The 26362-nt window shown below is 44.5% G+C and overlaps 1 protein-coding gene across 1 annotated transcript in view; it reads left to right on the forward strand.

The window, feature by feature from the left end:
* The first annotated feature begins 2797 nt into the window (after positions 1 to 2797).
* The window catches only part of LOC114559162 (nucleolar protein 4-like), a 184226-nt gene continuing 160661 nt past the window's right edge, over positions 2798 to 26362 (forward strand). The window contains exon 1 of the mRNA XM_028583657.1: positions 2798 to 3369. Coding sequence (XP_028439458.1) covers positions 2953 to 3369 — 417 coding nt within the window. The 5' untranslated portion in view covers positions 2798 to 2952. The remainder of the gene's footprint in view (positions 3370 to 26362) is intronic.

Raw genomic sequence — 26362 nt, forward strand, 5'->3', positions numbered from 1 at the left:
CTGTCAGGGCATACTCTCATACTCTGCTTCTGACTGGCTATTAGTCCTTACTTGTCAGGGCATGCCCTCATACTCTGCTTCTGACTGGCTAGTAGTCCTTACCTGTCAGGGCATACCCTCATACTCTGCTTCTGACTGGCTAGTAGTCCTTACCTAGGTACTGTCAGGGCATGCCCTCATACTCTGCTTCTGACTGGCTAGTAGTCCTTACGTGTCAGGGCATGCCCTCATACTCTGCTTCTGACTGGCTAGTAGTCCTTACCTGTCAGGGCATGCCCTCATACTCTGCTTCTGACTGGCTAGTAGTCCTTACCTAGGTACTGTCAGGGCATACCCTCATACTCTGCTTCTGACTGGCTAGTAGTCCTTCAGGGCATGCCCTCATACTCTGCTTCTGACTGGCTAGTAGTCCTTACCTAGGTACTGTCAGGGCACGCCCTCATACTCTGCTTCTGACTGGCTAGTAGTCCTTACCTAGCTACTGAGCATGTGCAACTCCCAACAAAGATAGAACAGAAGTGAGAGCTCTTATTTTGTAGCTAAAACAGAGAGCTCAACACACAGGGTGAAAAGAGGAGCTGCAGCAATGTGCAGTACAACAAAAATATGGTGTTTTTTTTTTATTAAATCATGTAAACCTATTATGGTACAACCTGTAAATACAATTATGAACCTGGAAATGAGCATAACATGAGTATTAACATACTTAATTTCTGGGATGATAATAGAGAAGTGGAATGAGGAGGTTCAATCCAATTAAACAGAACAGATAAATGCAGAAAGATACAAAGAAGGAATTTTGTCACCAACATTTAGACATAAAATGTTATAGCTGGTAAATTGAAAAAGCACAGGTCTATGGTGCCATAGGTGAAAACCTTGTTACCCTTTCCATAATTCCTGAAGGTGGGCCTAGTATTTTTCCACCTTATGTCCCCATAACAATTCTTGGTAAAGCTGAAAACTGACTTTTAGACTTTCAGACACACAAATAAAAACTCTGTCTGTTTTCATACAGAACTTCTAAAAACCCATCTTTATAGACTTCATACTTAATATCTGTCTTATGTTTTAGTTTGGTCTGTCTCTCATTTAGCTGCAAAGATTAATCTATAAATTGTCAACAATGAATTGTTTTGAGTCATTTTTTTAATAAAATAAATAGTCCAAATTCTAGGATTCCAGCTTCTTAAATGTGAATATTTTCTTGTTTCTTTACTCCTCTGCGACAGTAAAGTAAATAGATTTGAGTGATATGTTCAGAGTAGGCCTATATGTCTAGGCCACACTCTAAAATCCGCTATGAAAAAGAATCCTAAGTGTGTTTCTTATATAAAGTTGCACCTGTTCATCAGTTTCTTTAACTGTATTGCACCAGCTGCAGATCACCTATGTTCTTTTAATGAGCTAAATATCTATATATAATGAGGTGGAACAATAAGACTGATCAGATATTCTGGTAAAATGTGATATGAATAATTGCTGCGGAACACTAAACACTCATGTGAACTTCTTTAACGTCCGTGTGTTTTGTTGATGAAAGATTAGTGCACATGTTGAGGTGTATTCTCACTTCAGTCTGTTACACCCCCTTTTGGCACCTACGGGACTGTTTGGTTGAGTGCGATGCGCGTGTTCGTCCTTTTTGGACACTTCCTGCTTTTTGAGCTCGAGCAGTGTGCATGGCCCCCGGAGGTTTGCAGGCTGGTCTGGTGCTGTGTCGCAGCAGTGGAGCTATTTGTTCATGTGTGTTAAGGACTACAGCAGCAGAGAAGGAGATCCCGTAGCCTATATGGTGTTATTGCCACTGCTGTGCCGTATTTGAGGAAGGAGGAAATGAGGCGTATTGGGCTTTAAGGGTGCAAGAGAGAGGAAAGACCAAACCGGATTCAAACAGGTGTCCGGCTGTCTCCCATCAGCCCGAGACCGGAGGAGGAAGAGACAGAGAGAGACAGAGAGAGAGACAGAGAGAGAGACACACAGAGAGAGAGAGAGAGAGAGAGAGAGAGAGAGAGAGAGAGAGAGAGAAGGGGCAAAGGGACGGGGGATATTGTGAACATATTCAAGAAATAGCGCTGCCGATGGGCAAATCAATCCGCTAATTTGAGGACGTGTCGTTTCTTGCACTAGGCTAAACCGTGCCCTTTTTCGGTTCAACGGTGATGGAGACCAGACATCAGAAACACGGCTTTTCCTTGGTATTTTTTTAGGCAATAGGCAATATCTTGTTTTGAAAGATAATTAGCCGTTCATCTCTTTTTCTCTCTCTCTGTCTCTCTCTCTCAAGAGGAGGTTGTAGAAGAGGGAAGGCGGTGACTGACATCCCCCACGGGACAGGCCGTCCGACCCACGCTTCTAACAGGTGTGTCTGAAGAGGGCATAAATCGCTCCAATTTGCACCGCCCGTCCGGTCGGTCCGTGCCCCCTCCCTCCCTGTCTCGTTGTTCCCGGCGAAATTCCACCCAAACAGGGGCTGGTTAGGAGTTAATTTTCTTCGTTTAGGTATCCCCAGTGAGCGCTTATTATTTTTTTCTTTCGGTCTCTTCGCAAATGACCATTGGTGCGTAACAGCAGAGAGGAGGAAGGAGGAGGTGGATATATCCAAACGGCTAATATTGAGACGTTAATTTAAAAACAACACGTAGCCTACGGGACTTTGGAGCGTTGTTCGGATTTTCTTGAGGAATGGAGACAGTTTAAAACGACTGAACTGGTCGTTTAGGAGCACAAGGGAAGATTTGGAGATTTTCCAGATTTCTTTCACCAGATAAGAAGGTCTTGCCTGAGTTCGCCCCCGCCGGTAAAAAAAAGGCAGAAAGCCGCCGTTTGGTGCTGTCGTTTCGGCAACGTTCGCTAGCCAAACCGAACCCGATTGCGAGCTATTTTAGCGGACATCAAAGTGGGTCTTTAAGGGACACTCTGTTGTTACAACAAAGTCCAGCTCGTTTTATCATGACAACGAGAAAAGGCAGCAGTGTGGCGGACACGGTGACTACCCCAACCACCAACCACCAGCACCAGAACCAGCCGAGGAGCCGGAGTCCCAGCAGCGGGGTCCCGGCGTCCGAGGAGACGAGCGGAGGGGCGGAGATGTTGGGGGAATTTCAGGAGTGGTGCCTCCGGACGTACGGGGACTCCGGCAAGACCAAGACCGTGACCCGGCGTAAATACAACAAAATCCTCCAGACCCTGATCCAGGGGGACGAAGAGAACAGCAACGGGGTGTTCCTGCACGAGAAGAATAACAACCACATCAACGCCAAATTTAAATTCTGGGTCAAGTCCAAGGGCTTCCAGGTCGGGACGCTGCAGGACGGCAAGAACGGGTCATCGGACAGGCCGGTGCTGTACGTCCCCATCAAGGCGACGGTTAGTGCATCTTCCTCTTTCACTCTGGTGTACTGTGTGTGTGTGTGTGTGTGTGTGTGGGGGGGTTGCGTGTGTGTCTGTCCCGTTTTTATGATACATGTCCTCCCCTTATTTGCCTACAGAAATCAGGTGTGTGTGTGTGTGTGTGTGGCCTGAAGCTGTAGCCTACATCATAACTTTCCCTGGCTCAGTTCCACATAGCAAACACCTGTTCAGTAAGGCGCTGAGCATGATAGTGGTTTTACACTGGCATGTTGGATTTTTTCAACCCACAATCTTTATTTTACCAGCCTGTTCCAGTTGACTGGCAATATACAGGAAAAGTTTCTCACAAAAGTTATACTTGTGTTTGTTAATGATGGTAAAAGAAACCTATAATTAGGGCTGTCCTCAACTAAAGAAATGATTGTATTTAGTCAACTTGTAAAACTAAGTTTCTCCACAATGAATCATGCAAAAGCACTTTGTTTACCAAAGATGTGCTCATATGGTTTGTTGGAAATAACAATCAGCATGAAAAAGCATATAGGTGATGTTATCGACTAAATGAAACCTAGCCAACTAAGACCAAAACAACTGATAAGTCGGCTCATCGACTAAGAGGGGGGCAGCCCTACTTTTCATTATCTGTTCATTTATTTATTTAGCAATAAAAAGTTATAATGACAGGTGCCTGACACAGTTCACCAGAGCCAAAAGTGATCACTTTGTGTGACTACAAACACACAATATGTTATTTAGGATGAGATGAAACCAAGAACAGGAAACGACTATTGGCATTTAACAGGCTGCAACCAGTAACTTTATAAATATCTACAAATGACTAAAAATGTAGCTTCTGTTATGACCGTAATGAAAATGACAGTTATAAGTCACCCGGGCATCAGAAGAAACTTGCAGTTTTTGTCTGTAGTCCAGTTTGGTTTGGAATTGATTAATTTAAGGCTGCAACTAACTAACCATTTCAATGTCGATTTTCATTCATTGTCAAGTTTTTTTGTCTCTAAAATGTCAGAAAATGGTGAAAATGTGGCTCAAGATGACGTCAAATGTCTTGTTCTGTCCACAACTCAAAGATCGTCAGTTTCCTGTCCCAGAGGAGAGAAGACACTATAACATATTCACATTTAACAAGCTGGATTCAGAGAAATTTTACTTTTTTTCATAAAAAATGTACTCAAACCGATTAATGGATTATCAAAATATTTGGGGATTAATTTAATAGTTGACAACTAATCGATTTGTCTTTGCAGTTAGATTAATTTTCTGTCAGAACAAGGCTTTTTCTGCAGGTTGAACTATGTCAAAATTACACAGACCGGCCACGAAATGAATAACAAATTCATGTTTCATGCTCACACATTATTTCTAGAATTTATTTTGAGAGTCAAACTCTTATAAAAAGGGCGGTCACAATACGTATGTTGGGCGGATAATCGATATGATTTATCGATTCTTTTATTAGTGGATTGACAGGGGACACAACTGTAATCCCAGTATATGTGTTGTTATTCATCCAGTTGTTCAGTATGTGTGACTGAGTTGTGTCAGTGTTTTGTCTCGTCAGCAGTCTGTTCCCACGTCATGGCTCTTTGTTTCCAAGCAGAATCATCTATATTTTCCAGATATAAGCTGGTAAAATGTGTGCACATGTTATGCATAAGATATTGCAGGGAGGAAATCAACCTCTGTGTGGCTGGGAGCAGCCCTGGACCACATGTTGTCGGTATGTTTTAAACCAGGGAGCGCTTGTTTAATGCAGAGTGTAGTGTGAGTGGGATTGCACAAAGATATGAATGAAAGGTTAAAAAAAAAAAAAAAAAAAATCATTTTAATCGCTACAAAGCTTTGATTCTTTTTTTGTATCCGCAGACTCTAATCGGTTGTTCAAATGGCTGAACAGACCGGTCGATGTAACGCTGTGGAGATGAGAAGGGTTTGAGGTGCTGGTTAGCATGGTTACCGCTTGGCTAATTTCACCATGTCCCATATCATTTCTTATTTAGATTAACATCAGGAGTATCGCAGTTAGGACTGGGAATCCTCTTGCCGAGTTTATCTTGTGTAAATCCCTGAGCAGGCCTGTTGAGTCTGTTCAGTATCTGAGGATCGGGCTGTTTAGACTGCACAGAGAGAGAAACAAACAGCTCTTCTGTTTTCTCCTCAACTGGAACTCAGTGTTTGATTTCCAAACATAACTGGGTCAATGTTAGAAAAGTGAGGACAATTCTCGTGTGAGAGTGTGGGCGTTTCAGCCAGTCCTCACTTAGTTAAGTATTACCAGAGGGCTATTTCACAAAACCTAGATAGTGGATTAAACCAGGATTTCCCAGTTATCATTTAGCCTTGACTCAGTTTCACCACAGCAGAGGCACCTAATTGTACCGTGGCAGACTTTGTGATATCAGTAAATATCAATGTGTGATTTACACCCCTACTCCAGACCAGACTAACAGCCAGGATTTATTAATCTTTCTGTTCTTTTTTACCTTAAATACCCAAATTCCCAGTCCCAGTTCATTGGACCAGTTCCTTTATAGTGTAGGCTATACCATAGCCTACATTCATGAAACAACAGGGAGAGGACGCCTCATTTTATTTTTCACTTTATATTCTGCTGGTGGAAATAACTGATGAATACTCTATGTAACAGTCATGTTTACAGTGAGCACTGAATGCATCACTTAATTATCTACGTAGTTTTTAGATTTCAGAGTCCAATTTCTTCAGTGTCGTTCTTTTCTATGTCCATATACACAAGGAAGCAAAGCATACAGTACAGTATGTGTCCGCTGTAATAAAATTACTTATTTCGAGAGCTCAGTTTCGATGCCGGTTCCTTAACGATACCTTTTTCGATACCATATGTTTTAAAGGTCCCATGACATGGTGCCCTTTGGATGCTTTTAAATAGACCTTAGTGGTCCCCTAATACTGTATCTGAAGTCTCTTTTATATAGACCTTAGTGGTCCACTAATACTGTATCTGAAGTCTCTTTTATATAGACCTTAGTGGTCCCCTAATACTGTATCTGAAGTCTCTTTTTATATAGACCTTAGTGGTCCCCTAATACTGTATCTGAAGTCTCTTTTATATAGACCTTAGTGGTCCACTAATACTGTATCTGAAGTCTCTTTTATATAGACCTTAGTGGTCCCCTAATACTGTATCTGAAGTCTCTTTTATATAGACCTTAGTGGTCCCCTAATACTGTATCTGAAGTCTCTTTTATATAGACCTTAGTGGTCCCCTAATACTGTATCTGAAGTCTCTTTTATATAGACCTTAGTGGTCCACTAATACTGTATCTGAAGTCTCTTTTATATAGACCTTAGTGGTCCACTAATACTGTATCTGAAGTCTCTTTTATATAGACCTTAGTGGTCCACTAATACTGTATCTGAAGTCTCTTTCCCGAAATTCAGCCTTGGTGCACTAGAGCCAGTCCCACAGTGAGCGTTCCTTAGGATGTGCGGATGTAGGGAAGATTCCTGATTGGCCCATCTGAGCTTTCATTTTCTCAAAGGCAGAGCAGGATACCCAGGGCTCGGTTTACACCTATCACCATTTCTAGCCACTGGGGGACCATAGGCAGGCTGGGGGAACTCCTATTAATGTTAAAAAACTTCCTAAAGTGAAATTTTCATGCCATGGGACCTTTTTAAAAATCCATTTCAACATCAACAAATATACGTTAAACACAAAACTTTTATTTTCCACCTTAATTGTGAATCAAAACCAGTATCAAAATTAAAGAATTCTGGTATCACTGCTCACTCAGAGTAACATTAATAAGACTGGTTGTGCTTTTGGATGGGGGGGGTGCACCAGTCAGATACTCAGGATTGGTATCAATCCCAACTTTAAAAATTAACACAAAAAGAGAAACCTTTTTGCCACAACATGAACATATTAGAAATAATAAATAAATAAATAATGACATTGTGTACGGGCTAATATTAAACTAACTAAAATGAAAAGGAATGTAAAGAACAAAGACTTTTTAGTGCAAACTGCATAATGACACAAACCTTTAACAATAAACTGGTGACTGCCCTGTTGTCAACATTGAACTAATGGAGAACTAACTGAAGTCTAAAGGAATGGAATTGAATTGCCTTGTTGCTGAAAGGTGCTGTAGAAATAAAGTTGCCTTGCCTCACAACCTCAGCCTGTCAGTCAGTCCCCAGGGCACAGAAACCACTGTTGTGCCTGTTTGTCTCAGAGGAAGTGTCACTGCGACCGCTTTCGTCTCGCCATTAATACATAGACAGTATATAAGAATGGACCAACAGACCCCGTGTCTCTGGACGGAGACCAGTGAAGGATATTAGAAGCACTTTTCTGGTGATCTCTTGCTTTACTGAGCAGCCTCCAGCTGAGAGAGACAACGTAAATGTGACGTGAGCAACGTGTCTGAAAGTGTGAAGTCTCCTGGTAGCTACGACAAGAGAAATCTCAATCATTCCCAATCTTACAGAGACGGAGAGCGTAGGTATATGTAAGGAGATAACATAGACACAGGCTAATAATTGCTAACTAAAATGCTAGTTAGTAACATTAGTAATTAAACCTAAACAGCTCATGTAAGTCGAAACTGCCTGCGAGCTTCTCCTGTACTATACGGTAAGTCCTCTACTACGTGACACAATCGTTAGCCTATTTTTAGAAAAACCATAACGTGAGGTACAAGGTAATGGAGCCTTTTATACATTGTCGTGTTTCTTTAGAAATAAACAACGGACAAATAGAGTCTTTAAACGCTTCAGATGTGAAGTTATTCACTGTCAAAGTGACGCCAAAATGAATGCTAATCAGTGGAATGCTAACGGGAGGTAATCTCTTTGTAGCATCAAAATGGCGCCATAGGAGGTTCGAGTTCTGAAGAGAAGCTTACCCCGTTGCATTAATATCATTAAATGCTGTCTGCATGAAGTTTTGAAAAACTGTAACCACACTTGAAACCACTTTATCGGCATCGCCGTGACTCACTGTGACTTCAACAACACTGCGGAGCCCACGTACTTTACTCGAGTTTACTCCGTCCGCACCTGTGTGTGTGTGTGTGTGTGTGTGTGTGTGTGTGTGTGTGTGTGTGTGTGTGTGTGTGTGTGTGTGTGTGTGTGTGTGTGTGTGTGTGTGTGTGTGTGTGTGTGTGTGTGTGTGTGTGTGTGTGTGTGAGAGCTCTGCTCGCTGTCAATATGCAGAGAGGACAGATAAGCTTGCGCTTACGCGCTCGGACGCTTTTGGAACTGAAATTTGGCACCGAGAGATAAATGAATAAATTCTTTTTGACAACGTAGTTAAGGTGTCAGGCTGGTGTTGCTAAGGCTAAACTGCAAAGTGCTGCGGGAAACCCTGGTAACTATGTAGCAAGCTGATATCCAAACAAAAAGAATACACTTAAACAAACACTTCTTTGTAGTATTTCTATAGTATTATGTTTTTACATTTTTTTTAAATATATCAGAGATTCCATCTGCGTACCACTAGAGGGAGCTCGTGGACCACCCGTTTGAGAACCAGTGCCCTAGAGGTATCGGTATAGTTTTCTTTGAAAATGTCCAGGTTTATAGGATTGAGTAGCAGTGCAACAGTGTGGCATTTGGTTTTTTTTCAGAACTGTCAGCATGTTGTTTAAAGAAAAGGAATTTCCCTTGTGCAGATGGGAGCTGTAGTCTCGTCTTCATCTCGTCTCCTATCTGTTGAGCGAGGTGAGGAATACACTCCTGGATGTGTTGAGCTACACCGCATCTTAATGCTGTGTTTATGTCTCAAAGCAGCATCCTGCTTTCTTTTTGTCTGTGTCGTGCTGAGAGGGGTATGACCTGACAGCAGCAACAGCTGATCAGACAGCAACTGTGTTTATACACTGAAACACAAGTTGTGTGTGTGTGTGTGTGTGTGTGTGTGTGTGTGTGTGTGTGTGTGTAAGAGATGATATTCCTCCGCTGATCTCTGAGATATGAAACAATGTACGGATGGAAGAATTGAAGACAAAAAGGTTGAGCATATAACCCTCTCCTGGGGGCTTAATTAATAATTTAAAGTGACAAAAGAACTGGTGCTAATTCCTTTACCTTTGTTTGTATTCATTACTCGTCTGTGTAAGACACAAGCTCTTTATCCATTTCTTGGCCTTTTTATTTGGTTTTATTCTTTTTTTTTTTATTTCTTTTTTTACATTTTTAATACTTATCTATTCTCAGCAGCACTGCTTAATAATGAAAATGCTCAAAAATATAATACGCATCATGGATGTGAAAGTACCGTGTGTGCTAAATACCGTGTTTCCACTGTTTGGTACGACTCTGCTCGACCCACTTTTTTTGGAACAATTCCTTTTCTCTTTTTGTTTTCCACTGCGGATAGTCGGTTTAGGCGGGATTCTCAGCTGATGGCCAAAGCATTACATTTTGTCAAATGTAGTGCATAGTTTTGCAGGTTGCAAAAACATGCTGGTCGAGTGAATTAAAAATTGTGTTTTGGGCAACCTCTAGCTTACCTGTGTCCACTACTGAGGATTCTCTCTGACCAATCAGTGGTCTGCAGCACTTTAACTCACCTTCTAGTATCAGCTCAACCTTTTTGGAACCTTGACCGAGGTGGTACCTAAAAGTACCAGGTAGAGGTGGGCGATATATCGTTTAGACGATAATATCCGAATTGTTGTCTGGACGATATGCAAAATTGGGATATCGAATACTTCATAATTTGTACAATCCGACCCCCCCAAACATGAAAAGAGCTGAAGGAAGTTAAAGAGAAAACAAATAGCGCACACTATAACCTTCTAAACAATTATATGTAGCGATTTTAATACTGTAGGGGTTTGTTTGACTGTATTTTTTGTACAAAATCACGATCGTCCCGCACGAGAGTAAGCTGCTACTAGTTCTTACCTGTGCTTTATGACGTTCACTCATGTCAACAAAGATGGCGGTGCGCGATTGTGCAGCGGCTCTCCTGTCGGTGTATATTTATACAAGTACGTACAGCCACACTGAACTAATCAACACAGGACCACGATACAACACACTGAACTAATCAATACAGGACCACGATACAACACACTGAACTAATCAATACAGGACCACGATACAACACACTGAACTAATCAATACAGGACCACGATACTACACACTGAACTAATCAATACAGGACCACGATACAACACACTGAACTAATCAATACAGGACCACGATACAACACACTGAACTAATCAATACAGGACCACGATACTACACACTGAACTAATCAATACAGGACCACGATACAACACACTGAACTAATCAATACAGGACCACGATACAACACACTGAACTAATCAATACAGGACCACGATACAACACACTGAACTAATCAATACAGGACCACGATACAACACACTGAACTAATCAATACAGGACCACGATACAACACACTGAACTAATCAATACAGGACCACGATACAACACACTGAACTAATCAATACAGGACCACGATACAACACACTGAACTAATACCGGCAGGATGAGAAAATAACTCAGACACGACCAGAGGCGGAGGACTGCATTTTTGTGCACAATGGAGTACCAACTGCAGGATCGTTGCCCAGCACGGCTCACCTGACCTGGAGCCCTGTCGGTAATATACTGACCATTTTATTTACTATGAAAACAGCACACTGCCGTCTACATAGCCCCCGATGCTAACGTTAGCAAAAGTTTGGTTCACTGCTAACCATAGTGAACCAACTGCAGCGCGATCACCTGGATACGGGATACAGGGGGCTTTAACAAGGTGTCCTTAAAGTCTGTTCCCCTTCAGCTTTCTCCAGCATGTAGATTGTGTTACTAGAGGGAAGAACACACTAGACCATGTTACTCTAACATCAAAAAAGCACACAGAACTGCTCCTCTCCTTCACCTGGGCCAGTCAGATCACATCCAACTCCTGATCCCAGCATAAGTCTCGGTCAGAAGGACTATACAGCCAAGTAGAAGGACTATCAGAACCTAGTCTGACCCGGCCCTGTCCCAGCTCCAGGACTGCTTCCAATAAGGACATGGTTGTGTGCAATATGTTACAGAAAAGAGCCCTTTGTTTATTGTTATGATTTCATCTTGCTTGTACATTTTCCCAAGAGAACCACTGAAATAGCCTCCGAACAGGGCTTCTTTTAACTTCTAGAAGGATTTCAAAAATATCGTCTGAATATCGATATCGAGATATTGAAAAAAAATATCGAGATATTCATTTTTATCAAAATCTCCCACCCCTAGTACCCGGTACTATTTACAACTTTTGGCAAATGGTAAACCCCAAAAAGTCGAGCAGAAGCTGCAGCTAATGTTCTGGTGATTAACTTCTTCTGTATTGAGATAAAAATGAAAGGAGAAAGTAGCATTGTGATTTCATTTTTATTTTGTGGAAGCAGTTGGACACACTGCTAATGCTTGCTTTGGCCGGTTTAAATTGTGCTTTTTTTTTTTTTTTTCGTCAACCGTTTAGAGTTCCAAATCAGAGCACAATGGCGTATTAAACTGCTGGCTTATTAAACTGCTTGCAACAAACAAAGCTTTAATAACTTGACTATTTGAACACCGCTTGTCTACTTCCCTTCAATAACTCACCCTGAAACGAAACATGGTAACATACTGTTGATGGCTTTATGGAGTCCATGTCAGGGATCGTGGTTCTAGTGGTTGTTTGTGTTGTTGTGTGTTATATCCAGCCAGATACTTGTGCTACATATCATCATCCTCTCCTGTTTCTCACTACCAGAAAGCTTCCGCTGTTTTAAATGAGGGTATGTGCTGGCTCGTGGTGGAAAACCTATCCTTCAATTCATTTAAGAGGGCACTTTTAAATTAGTTTAATTAGTAGCGAAACCCCCCATTTTGCTGGCGGGTGTCTTTTGGTTTAAGACTTAGAAGAGAATCTGGCCATAAGTTACATGTACGCCCTAAGATTGTTTTTGTCATTTTAGGTAGTTCTGATCACACTGTTTATTTAAGTGTCCATCCATCCATCTTCGTCCGCTTATCCGGTGTCGGGTCGCGGGGGGAGCAGCTCCAGCAGGGGACCCCAAACTTCCCTTTCCCGAGCAACATTAACCAGCTCCGACTGGGGGATCCCGAGGCGTTCCCAGGCCAGGTTGGAGATATAATCCCTCCACCTAGTCCTGGGTCTTCCCCGAGGCCTCCTCCCAGCTGGACGTGCCTGGAACACCTCCCTAGGGGGCGCCCAGGGGGCATCCTTACCAGATGCCCGAACCACCTCAACTGGCTCCTTTCGGCGCAAAGAGCAGCGGCTCTCCGAGCTCCTCACGGATGACTGAGCTTCTCACCCTATCTCTAAGGGAGACGCCAGCCACCCTCCTGAGGAAACCCATTTCGGCCGCTTGTACCCTGGATCTCGTTCTTTCGGTCATGACCCAGCCTTCATGACCATAGGTGAGGGTAGGAACGAAAACTGACCGGTAGATCGAGAGCTTTGCCTTCTGGCTCAGCTCTCTTTTCGTCCTGGCGGTGCGATAGATTGAATGCAATACCGCACCCGCTGCGCCGATTCTCCGACCAATCTCCCGCTCCATTGTCCCCTCACTCGCGAACAAAACCCCAAGGTACTTGAACTCCTTCACTTGGGGTAAGGACTCATTCCCTACCTGGAGAAGGCATTCCATCGGTTTCCTGCTGAGAACCATGGCCTCCGATTTAGAGGTGCTGATCCTCATCCCAACCGCTTCACACTCGGTTGCGAACCGATCCAGTGAGTGCTGAAGGTCGCAGGCCGATGATGCCATCAGGACCACATCATCTGCAAAGAGCAGCGATGAGATCCCCAGCCCACCAAACTGCAACCCCTCCCCACCCCGACTACGCCTCGATATCCTGTCCATAAATATTACAAACAGGATTGGTGACAAAGCGCAGCCCTGGCGGAGGCCAACCCTCACCTGAAACGAGTCCGACTTACTACCGAGAACCCGGACACAGCTCTCACTTTGGTCATACAGAGATTGGATGGCCCTGGTAGAGACCCCCTCACCCCATACTCCCAGCACACCTCCCACAGTATCTCCCGGGGACCCGGTCATACGCCTTCTCCAAATCCACAAAACACATGTAGACCGGTTGGGCATACTCCCAGGCTCCCTCCAGGATCCTTGCGAGTGAAGAGCTGGTCCGTTGTTCCACGACCAGGACGGAATCCGCATTGTTCCTCCTCAACCCGAGGTTCGACTATCGGCCGAACCCTCCTTTCCAGCACCTTGGAGTAGACTTTACCAGGGAGGCTGAGAAGTGTGATACCCCTATAATTGGCACACACCCTCTGGTCCCCCTTTTTAAAAAGAGGAACCACCACCCCAGTCTGCCACTCCTTTGGCACCGTCCCAGACTTCCACGCAATGTTGAAGAGGCGTGTCAACCAGGACAACCCCTCCACACCCAGAGCCTTGAGCATTTCTGGACGGATCTCATCAATCCCGGGGCTTTGCCACTGTGTAGTTGTTTGACTACATCAGTGACTTCCGCCTGGGAAATCGACGACAATCCCCCGTTATCCTCCAGCTCTGCCTCTAACATAGAGGGCGTATTAGTCGGATTCAGGAGTTCCTCAAAGTGCTCCCTCCACCGCCCTATTACCTCCTCAGTGGAGGTCAACAGTGTCCCATCCTTACTGTACACAGCTTGGATGGTTCCCCGCTTCCCCCTCCTGAGGTGGCGAACAGTTTTCCAGAAACACTTTGGTGCCGACCGAAAGTCCTTCTCCATGTCTTCTCCAAACTTCTCCCACACCCGCTGCTTTGCCTCTTTCACGGCAGAGGCTGCAGCCCTTCGGCCCCTTCGGTACCCTGCAACTGCCTCCGGAGTCCTCCGAGATAACATATCCCGGAAGGACTCCTTCTTCAGTCGGACGGCTTCCCTGACCACTGGTGTCCACCACGGTGTTCGTGGGTTACCGCCCCTTGAGGCACCCAAGATCCTAAGACCACAGCTCCTCGCCGCAGCTTCAGCAATGGAAACTTTGAACATTGTCCACTCGGGTTCAATGCCCCCAGCCTCCACAGGGATGCACGAAAAGCTCCGCCGGAGGTGTGAGTTGAAAGTCTGTCGGACAGGGCCTCCTCCAGACGTTCCCAATTTACCCGCACTACACGTTTGGGCTTACCAGGTCTGTCCAGAGTCTTCCCCACCCCTGACCCAACTCACCACCAGATGGTGATCGGTTGACAGCTCTGCCCCTCTCTTCACCCGAGTGTCCAAAACATACGGCCTCAGATCAGATGAAACGATTATGAAATCGATCATTGACCTTCGGCCCAGGGTGCTCTGGTACCAGGTACACTTATGAGCATCCCTATGTTCGAACATGGTGTTCGTTATAGACAATCCATGACTAGCACAGAAGTCCAACAACAAACAACCACTCTGGTTTAGATCAGGGAGGCCGTTCCTCCCAATCACGCCTCTCAGGTGTCTCCATCATTGCCCACGTGTGCGTTGAAGTCCCCCAGCAGAACAATGGAGTCCCCCACTGGAGCCCCATGCAGGACTCCAGTCAAGGTCTCCAAGAAGGCCGAATACTCCGAACTCCTGTTTGGTGCATATGCACAAACAACAGTCAGAGTTTTCCCCCCCACAACCCGCAGGCGTAGGGAGGCGACCCTCTCGTCCACCGGAGTAACTCCAACACAGCGGCGCTCAGCCGGGGGCTTGTGAGTATCCCCACACCCGCCCGGCGCCTCACACCCTGGGCAACTCCGGAGAAGAAAAGAGTCCAACCCCTATCCAGGAGTATGGTTCCAGAACCGAGACTGTGCGTGAGAGGTAAGCCCCACCAGATCTAACCGGTAGCGCTCCACCTCCCGCACCAGTTCCGGCTCCTTCCCCCACAGAGGGGTGACGTTCCACGTCCCCAGAGCCAGCGTCTGCCGCCCGGGTCTGGTCCGTCGAGGCCCCTGACCTTCACTGCCACCCATGTGGCATCGCACCCGACCCCAACGGTTCCTCCCACAGGTGGTGGGCCCATGGGCTGGAGAGATGGGAGCCACGTAGCTTGTTCGGGCTGTGCCCGGCCGGGCTCCGTGGCAAACCCGCCACCAGGCGCTCGCCCGACGAGCCCGCCGCCTGGGCCTGGCTCCAGACGGGGCCCCGGCTTCCTCCGGGCAGGGTCACTCCATCTCTACCTTGCTTCTTCATTGGGGTTTTGAACCATTCTTTGTCTGGCCCCTCACCTGAGACCACTTTGCCTTGGGAGACCCTACCAGGAGCACAAAGCTCCAGACAACACAGCCCTCAGGTTCACAGAGACACACAAACCTCTCCACCACGATAAGGTGATGGTTCACAAGTGTTTATTTTTCTAATAAGTTTGACTTTTATTAGTTATTTGATGCTATGAAAACGGGTGGCTTTCCTCTATTGGTTTCTGGATTAATATTACTGTTGCATTAATGTGTATGTTGCATTTTACTGCTGTAGCCTAAATGTTTAAGCTTCAGTCCTTTATATACTGTTGGGTAGATTTTGTTTTGGGCTTTTAAAAAAAAAAATTGTTTATTGGATAGTACAGATAGATAGGAAAGTGGGGAGAGAGAGAAGGGATGACATGCAGCAAAGGGCCATGGGTCTAATTCCAACCCAGGTCGCTGCTAAGGACTCAGTCTGCTCAGTTCTACTTTTCTGCTTTCTACTGCTGCTGTGTGTTTTCTACCAACTCTCTTACCAATCCCACCCGTTCCACACACACCCAACACCTTGTTGCAGGTGGCCTATGGAATTGCCAGTCTGACACTCGCAAGACTGAGTTCATCTCTGGCCTTGCCAGCCTGAAATCCCTTGACTTCCTTGCTCTCACTGAGACCTGGATTACACCAACCAACACATCCACCCCTGCTACTCTCTCTTCTGCCTACTCTTTCACCCACACACCCAGACCCACTGGGAGAAGCGGGGGGACAGGCCTCCTCATTAACCCCAAGTGGAGATTTTCTCTCTACCCACTGCCACAGTTTACCCCACTCTCTTTTGAACTTCATGCTGTCACCATAACACATCCGGTTAGTTAACTAGTCATCATTGTTATCTACCGCCCACCAGGTCCTCTGGGGGAGTTTCTGAAGGAGCTGTATGTCCTTCTTTCAAACATCCCTGAAACTGGTCCTCCGCTGGTACTTCTGGGCGACTTCAACATCCAGACAGAGAAGTCGGCTACCTTTCTTCACCTTCTCTCTTCTTTTGTCCTCTCACTCTCTCCTTCACCACCCACTCACAAAGCTGGCTACCACCTAGATCTCATATTCACCAGAAACTGCTCTACATCCAACCTCACTGTTACTCCACTCCATACCTCATTTCTTCATCTATTACTCTCTCCCACTCTCCCAAGCTCACAACCATATCTCAAGAGACATCGTACCTGTCCGCTGTAATATTCGTTCTCTCTCTCCTTCTTCTCTGGCGGCATGTACTCTATCTACCCTCCCTCCATCGGACTCTTTCTTACTCATGCCTCCTAATGCTGCCACAGACACTCTACTCTCTACTCTATCCTCCTCTCTCGACTCTCTCTGCCCTCTTACTTCACAACAGGCTTGCAAGTCCTCCCCAGTGCCGTGGTTATCTGACTCAGTACGTGCTGAAAGATCAACTATACGGGCAGCGGAAAGGAAATGGTGGAAATCTAAACACCCAGATGATCTGCTTACCTATCAGTCTCTTCTTTCCTCCTTCACTGCCTCTATTTCTGCAGCAAAAAGCTCCTTTTATCAAACCAAAATTGAATCCTCTTTCTCAAACCCCCAAAAACTTTTTTCCATCTTCTCTAACCTGCTAGATACCCCCAGTCCACCTCCTCCCTCCTCCCTCCTACCAACCCACTTTGTCAACTACTTTGTAAAAAAGATAGATGACATACGCTCTTCCTTCTCCACCACACCTCCTGAAATCACCTTACCATCCATCACATCCAGTACTCTTTGCTCTTTCACCCCTCTATTTCCAAATCAAATTCTAACTTTGATTACCTCTGCCCGCCCAAGCACCTGCCCCCTGAATCCTATCCCTTCTCACCTCCTCCAGTCCATTGCTCCTGACCTTCTTCCTTTCCTCACTCATCTCATTAACATCTCCTTGTCAACTGGCTGCTTCCCCGATGCCCTTAAAGAGGCAAGAGTGACCCCACTACTCAAAAAACCAACACTTGACTCCTCGGATGTAAATAACTATAGACCCGTCTCCCTTCTTCCATTTCTATCTAAAACTTTTGAGCGTGCCATTCATAATCAACTCTCTACCTATCTCCACCAGAACAACCTTCTCGATCCCCACCAGTCTGGATTCAAGGCTGGTCACTCAACAGAAACTTCCCTCCTTGCTGTCACTGAGCAGCTTCACATTGCTAGAACAACCTCTCTCTCTTCCATCATCATCTTTCTGGACCTTTCTGCTGCCTTTGACACAGTGAACCACCAGATCCTCATTTCGACACTCCAGGATCTGGGTGAGCGCGCTCTCTTTGCTGACATCTTACTTGGCAGACCGAACCTACCGGGTAACTTGGAGAGGATCTAGCTCAGAACCTTGCCCACTCAAAACTGGGGTTCCCCAGGGATCAGTCCTGGGCCCCCTTCTCTTTTCTCTGTACACCAACTCTCTCGGGTCTGTCATTCAATCGCAAGGCTTTTCTTATCACAGCTACGCAGATGACACCCAACTATTGCTTTCTTTCCTGAGTCTGAAACTCAAGTAGCAGCACGTATCTCTGCCTGTCTGACTGACATCTCTTCTTGGATGTCCACACACCATCTGAAACTCAACCTTGACAAGACTGAGCTCCTTTTTCTTCCAGGGAAGGGCTCTCCTACCCAAGACCTGACTATAACAATTAACAACTCTGTGGTAGTCCCCACCCAGATTGCCAGAAACCTGGGTGTGACACTTGACGACCAACTCTCCTTCACTGCCAACATTGCTGCAACCCCCCGATCATGTAGATACATGCTGCATAACATCAGAAGGATACGTTCTAACGCGGAAGGTGGCTCAGGTTCTGGTTCAGGCTCTAGTCATCTCACGTCTAGACTACTGCTACTCCCTCCTGATTGGCCTGCCTGCATGTGCCATCCGGCCCCTCCAGCTCAATCAGAATGCAGCAGCTCGACTTGTCTTCAACCTCCCCAAGTTCTCTCACACTACACCGCTCCTCCTCTCTCTTCACTGGTTACCAGTGGCTGCCCGCATCCGCTTCAAGACACTAGTACTTACATACAGGGACACGAGCGGATCAGCCCCAGCTTACATCCAGGACATGGTCAAACCATATACCCCAACCCGCTCACTTCGCTCTGCATCAGCCAAACTGCTTGCTGCCCCCTCACAGTGAGGGAGAACTAATCACTTAACGAAATCCAGACTGTTCACTGTCCTGGCTCCCAAATGGTGGAACGAGCTCCCCATCGACATCAGGATTGCTGACAGCCTACACATCTTCCACCGAAGGCTAAAAACCCATCTCTTCCAACTACACCTCGGATAAAAAAAAATCAAAAAATCAAAAATTCTTGAACCTGCACTTTCATGTCTCTTTGTAGCTTTGCTTATTTAAAGCTAATGTATTTGCACTTACTACTTGTTGTCTCGAGTTTGTACCTTCACAGTTGAAAACACTTAATTGTAAGTCGCTTTGGATAAAAGCTTCCGCTAAATGACATGTAATCAAAATAAAAATGTAATGCATGGGGCGCACGCTTTACTGGGTGAGCTAGAGGTTGGCCCTACTGTTGGATAGGTCACTCTACAGCATTTGATCATATTCTATAAGATCATCATATGTTTGTAGCGCCACTGTCCTGGGAGAACCACGTTAAAAAATCAACTTCTTAAAAATAAACGGACCGGTTTTTAGCTTTGTAAACACGCAGATCAACTTGAATGTGTATTTAAAGCAGCTACGAGGAACTTTGAATGTGTGTTGAGACAAAAGCGGTAGAGTTTTTACCACACCTGCTGTCGTAATGATCTTTTGTATACCGTCACAAGCCAAGAGGAGTTTGTTGTAGCAATCAACGTAATAACTAGTACTGCAAGCAGTTATGAATGGGGTCCTGGCGCAAGTCTCTCCCGACGGACTGCGGCGGCGATGTGAGTCGTTTATATAGCGCCTTTCACCAAACCCAAGGACGCTTTACAAGAACGGGACAAAAAGAACATAGTAGGCTAACCCAAACACAGACTGAAAAGAAATAAAAACTGGGCGCTAAATGGAAGGGGGACATAATTTCATGTAGGCTACTGACAACCACATCTCGCATTAAGTTATTTTATGAATGAAATGGACATATTCCATACCTGAGGGTCAATTCTGGGTCAATTCTGAATCATTTCTAATCCCTTAATTGTCTCCATCTATTGAAAGCCCGACTGATGTCTATCATTCTCCCTTTTAGCTTTTAGTTGTTCTTTGTTTAATTTCCTTCTTTCCTGTGATGGTCCTGCCCCAGTATCAGCCATAACTACAACAGATAACTTCTAAAATAACATTAAAATACAATTAGGCCTATATAAATAAATCTCCTACTACTTTTTACCTGGCTGGATACAATAACACAGACTTTTCCGGTGTTACACCAAAATCTGTGACCCTTCAGAATGTGTTACTGTAAAGCAAATTCATATTCATATTCAGACTTCAAAGGAAAAACCAGACCTGGGCAAAGGCATAACAAAAATAGCGTTTTTTTCACTGTTAGTCTAGTTTGCTGTTACAGGTCATTTATGATAATCAGATGGAAAATGAAACAGTTTCAGAAACATTTAAAAGTTCCTTGTAGCTATGTGTAAGTACAATAGTAAATGTACTTGATGAAGACAATACTTTTAATGTAAAATAAACATGTAAACTGCATGTAACTTTTACCTTAAGGCTTAAACAAAGAAGCTCATTGCGAAGCATGATCAAACTAATGTGCAACATAGTGGAATCGAGGAGTTCAATTGTATGATATACATATACATATATATATATATATATATATATATATATATATATATATATATATATATATATATATATATATATATGATATGTCATTACATTTTCTCAGTGTCAGGTTCCTAAACTACATGTCCCATGAGCCCTTCTGCTTTGTAAAAAGATGTTACTACTGGTCCTGTTGCACAGTAAACTTGTTTTCATGTGTGGTGTGAAGACATTGGCCACATTTTCCTTCAAATCTGATACAATGTAAACTGCAGCATACGGGCAACTTTGTCGTGACGGTCCCCGCTGTCATGGTAATTCTAGTAATGTCCCAACTTTTAAAAGTTGTCTATAGACCATCATCATGACGTCGCACTAACACATAAATCACTTCTGGGTAGAAAATGGCTATATTGCGGAGATATGTAAAAATCTGTGAACTTTACTTTTTATTTCTGTTGTCATTTTCAGCCATAACTGTAACGTTTGAAGATATATAGTCAAACACGGAGGTCCAACCTATCTGACGTCTCTGCTTATTTTCTGTCCTGTGTTGCTTTGCCAGCGTCTTTGATAAACCAAATCTAACATTAAGAACAGCAACATCTCAACGCTGGTCGGACTGGCTGCTAGTTTGGGTGGGGTCATTTTCTTTTTAGTCTGTGACCCAACAAATAAATAAGGTCTCCAACCTAACGTTGGTGAAAGTGTTGACATATAAACATGCATTTTAAATGAGTAAGATGAGAGTATATGCTGATGTTCCTTGGCCTTGTTTGCTCAGCGCGGTTCAATTGTTTGTAGGGGGACACAGGAGTTTTCTACCTTCAACCAACATTGTGACTGGGTCTATAGAATCCAGTGAAAAGTGAAGGCATCAGTTTCTCTCGTGCAAACAGTCTGTAGCTCCAGCTAATGAAGGAAGCACTGTGTGGTTTGTTGGGACTAATAATAGTTGCTATCTATACAGTGGTGTCAAGGACATGTGATGGCTGCTTCCCCTTTCCTTCTCTGGCTTCAACCAGAGCCGTATACAGAGGGTTGGCCAGTTTGAAGCTGTCATATGAAGAGTTGGATGCTCCAGGAATCATCGGTGTATGACGAAGGTTGGGGATCGTTTGTACCGGTGCTAAAACGATACTTTTTAAACGGTGCCGGTGCCTGAACCAATACATTAAAAATAAAGACAACTCAAATCCTGACCGTTGAGGATTCATCTAGAAAATTAGCGGTAATTATTGAGCAGCGTTGTTCTTGAATTGCCTGGTAGTCTAGTCTTAGTATTATAGTACAGTAAAATGTAAGTCACGATTCTTCTTCTTCCGTAGAAAACCGGCTGAACGATCAGTCGTCCTAGTTGGAACGTATGACCTAGGGTAACTGCAGGTACTACTACATTGAACTGAACCTAACTTCATGATCATTTTCACAGCATGAGAACAATAGCCAAATGTAAAGTGTGATGTCCCCAGATGAGGGCTGCTGTCTCGTTCAGGGAGAATCAGATACACAGAGCTGTCTGACTTGGAAATGACTCGGATAAACCAGGCTTGTCTGCGCTCTTATCAGCACCGTAGTGGGCTGGGAAATTGTATGTTTAGGTAAACAGATGGATGAATGCAACCTCTGTGTGTGTGTGTGTGTGTGTGTGTGTGTGTGTGTGTTCTCTGTCCTCTATTGGCAGCAACAGAGACAATTTGTCCCAAGAGCCATGACAGGAGGAGGAGGAGGGACTCTAGAAGAGTGCTGTCCTGTGCATCTGGGGGGCTGACAGTCTGTGTGTGTCTGTTGAAGGAGGGACAGCTTAATTGGGCTGGACCCCTCTATCAGGCCTCAATGATCTCTACTATCTCAAAGAGCCCCTTATTCTGTCATTATAAAAACCCTAAATTGACAGGAATTGGTAGGACTCTGGTGTGTGTGTGTGTGTGTGTGTGTGTGTGTGTGTGTGTGTGTGTGTGTGTGTGTGTGTCCTACCCTCCCTTTGACCCTAACCTATCATAAGGCAGTGTGTATGTGTGAGTAAGCAACTGTTCATCTGTGCCAGAGGTGATGTGAGGGCCAAGCTCTGGGTGAAGCAGCACACTGCTGGAAAACAGTAGAGGCACAAGAATCAACTTTAAGAGGAACTGCCTTGTTTACTGCCCAGTAAACGCCAGTGTCTGCTAAGTAATGTGCATCAACCTTCCTAACGTCTTATTTTTGTTGATTAAATCTCTGGGTAATATCTCATTTATTTTACTAACAATTAACACTATCCACAAACCATATAAGATAGCCTACTGTAACAGAAATCTACCTACAGGAGCTGAAAGCTGCAGTAGAGCTGCCTGTAACCGCAGGTTTGATTTCTAATTCAGCTCGGAACGGAAAGCAGTAGTCGATTCAGTTATTGACAGAACAATAATTGATAACCTTTTTTGATTATTGTTTCATAGTTAAGGTTAGGTTTTTCTAGTGTTAGTCTGACGAAACAAACAATTGCAGGGTTGGGTTGGACAGATTTTCTATTTCTATTTCTATTGTCTGTGAGCCGGATCAATCTAGTCTATATCTACGACGTTCCACTTCCAGGATTGCTCCGTTGTCGCCAGAAATTCCGCCGGATGTCCTCCTTCCTCTGTCTCTGTGTTGTTGTTCTAACCTCCGGTGGATTTGTGAGGACTATGGTTAACTGCTCCTCAGATCTCTGCAGGGTAAATCCAGACAGCTAGCTAGACTATCTGTCCAATCGGAGGTTTCTGTTGACTAAAACTACTTTTGAACGTACACATGTTCCACCAAAACAAGTTCCTTCCTGAAACTATTTAGCAGAGGCACCGTGGCTCCATCTGGAGCTTAGCCCTGCCCAAGACGATTGTGATTGGTTTAAAGAAATGCCAATAAACCAGAGCACGTTTTTCTCCCATCCAGGAATGCTGTGTTGACTAGCCAGACTCTCCTCTGTAGCGCTGTGGAGGAAGGTCTGGCAAAGCAAGACAAACGTTGTGTGTGACGGACTACACGCACACTTGATGCTGTTTTATTTATTTGATTCAGGTATATTATAACCTGACTCCGCCAGATGGATTGCTTCGCATTTGCTCGGCATATCCATCTGGGAACTTTCCGTTGGAAAACTTTTTGGAAGGGGCGAAAATCCTGGTTAGCTGATTGGATAAACCATCTGTCTATCACCTATGTTGGTGATAGACGGGCCAAATCAACCAATCGGATCAACGAAGCGTATGAAAATACAACCAAAATCCCCTGCTGCTGCAGGCAAAGCATAGCTCGTTAGCTCAGCAAGCAAGCAACATGTCGGTAAAGGAGATTTGCCGTTTGTGTAACGAGAATTTAGGAATAAAAGGCACCATTTCAGGTTCCCGGACCATATTCCAAAAGAAGGATCCAAGAGAAAAAAGAATTAGCGATTTGAGAGAAGACTGGCTTGCTTGTGACCAGGTAGTCAAACAATAGGTGATATGAGAGAAAATCATTGAGTGCCTGTACATCATCGCTTGCAGCTACAGACATATCTAAAATGTGCCAGGTTGAACTTAATATGATTGCAAACCTTCTTGATGTGCAATTTGAAAAGTGAGAAAACCAAGGTATTTAAAATCTGAGGCCATTTGTAGTCTCTCCCCCGCCACAATTACAGCTGGTTCCACGCAACATTTAGATTTACTAAAACCATTTCTACTAAAAAACATAACAGTACATACAGTTGTGTTACACATTAAGCCTCTTTTGATAGCAGAATTATAGCAAAATCACACGCTGATAGCAGCTGATTAACGAGCCGTTTTTGGGTCAAAGATGGGAAATACGATGTAATGCTGCTGAAAAACAAAAATCCATTCAGTATGAAACAGTGCACTCCCAGACAGAAGCCGGCTTACCTCCCCCTCGTTGTTCTCCTGTTGCCATGGTGAACAGCACCTTTTGGTCGCAGCAATGGTGAAAAGAAATTAACACAAGTCTTAATTAGACTGCAAGGCTTCAATATCCACCTTCGTCCCTCCTGTCTCCTCCTCTCCTAACCTTCTCGTCCCTCTCCCAGCTGAAAGGCCGGCTGGCGTATTAACACCAGCCACCAGGCAGCATTAATGAGACCAGGCAGTCACAGTTGGCCCTCTGACATTAGAAACCAAATGGTGCATTCACTTCCTGCTTTGGGAAACATGATTTAACTAGAGTGGCCAGTATGGCTGCCCTGATTACTTTCTGTTATTCTCCCCTCTCCACTCCCATGCAGACTCCACAACAGGCTGATGGAAAGTACAGAGAAAATGAATGAACTCACACAGCCAATCAGAACCCATCTGAATTTACAGCATGACGTGGTAGAAAGAGACACTGCGGAGGGATTTGTTGCCGAGAGGTGATTAGTGGCGGGACTTTTCCCCTTGGTGGGGCTACGATCCTTTAGCTCTGTGTATTTTAGTGAATCTTGTGTGTTAGATGTGATTGTCATACTGTCGGTGGTTTTGTTCCGGTGCTCCTATGCACAGATCTGACCCCGCACGGCGCCCGCCCACTCTCATCCCCCCGGCTCTCTGGAGCGCTGTGCACCGCTGTTTTCTGGAGAAGGCAGCGGTGTCGGCGCCCCAGGGGGACTGCCAGTCTGACTTTTCTTTTGGTTCATAAAATGTACCCAAATTCACAAACATGTAGGATATAACTACAGACATTCCTGTAATCGTACATTGCAACGTCTGCTGTGATGTATTATTCTCAGCTAGAGCGTGCAGCACGGGCTTGAAGTTGCTGTTGTCAGAACATTATCATAAAGCTGTGTGGATGCTCACATTGTTCTAGTTCTAGTTATGGTTATAGTTATGGTTCTTGGTGTGAACGGCCCTTTAGCAATGCTAACAATAGCGCTGTGTACATTCAAATTGAGCTGAACTTGTTTTGGGTGTTTTTAATCTTAAACTTTGACCCTCTCACTGTGTGTTTTCACTTCATCAAAGTTAATTGGAAGACTTTGGTCGCATAAAATAACATCAAAACGTCTTGTTCAGCGTTCTGCAAACCAAGCTACCTCTAGCTGACTAAACTCACCCTGTCGTCAAAAATCTTCCCTTTCGGTCGCAAAACAGACAAAACGGTCTATGGACAAAACTTGTTAAAGAAGTCCACTGGGGACCGACAACAATCATTGAAAAGTAATTTAGTTAATTTTAATGCTCACATGAATTTGACATTGGTTCGTCTTAGGTGGTGCCCAAAACAGCTTGAGTGCTGCACCTACACCTTATAATGGTAAGGGAAACATTGCACATTACAAAATGAAGCAATAATCACCTATATTATGTCAAACGCAATTTTAACACTATAGACCTCTCTCCCTCTGGCTTTGTGGAGCGTGCAGGAGGCAGATTGCAACGTGGGCATGTATGCGCTTTGTAATTTGGGGAAATGTTCCTGCTACTTTACAACAGGCTGGTGTCTGGAGTAAGCACAGGGAGATGTTCTTGTGGGACAATGGGCTTCTTCTCATTATCATGTCTTCCCCCCTCCTCCAAAGCACACATCCCAGCTCCCTCCAGCATCCCTCCTCTTCCATTCTCACTGTCTCCATTCTCACATGTCTTCCCCCCATCCCTCTTCCCTGTTCAGCTTCTCTCCCCACCCCCTCTACCCCCACTCCCCTTCCCGAACCCTCCCACAGTGCCCCTTTCTGAGACCTGCTTCCAACACTGCTGGATAATTAGCTCAATACTTCTTAGATTTGTGTGTGTGTGTGTGTGTGTGTGTGTGTGTGTGTGTCTGCAGTTGTCAAAATCAACACCATCATCAACATCACCACCCTTATTGTATCATCATTATCACTATTATCATGATAAAAATAATCGCTAGAATCATCATCACTATTATATTTCTGATCTGAAAGGCTCATGTCATCATGTCTGCTTTAAGGAAGAATTTGTCACCAAACATTTTTTTTGTATTGTATTTTCCTAAACTTTTTTTTTTTATAGTTTATATCTTAAATAATATGTATACTCTGTGTAGTAATAGCTATTAACATACATA

Source organism: Perca flavescens, chromosome 7 (genome assembly GCF_004354835.1).
Source record: "Perca flavescens isolate YP-PL-M2 chromosome 7, PFLA_1.0, whole genome shotgun sequence".
Lineage (NCBI taxonomy): Eukaryota > Metazoa > Chordata > Actinopteri > Perciformes > Percidae > Perca > Perca flavescens.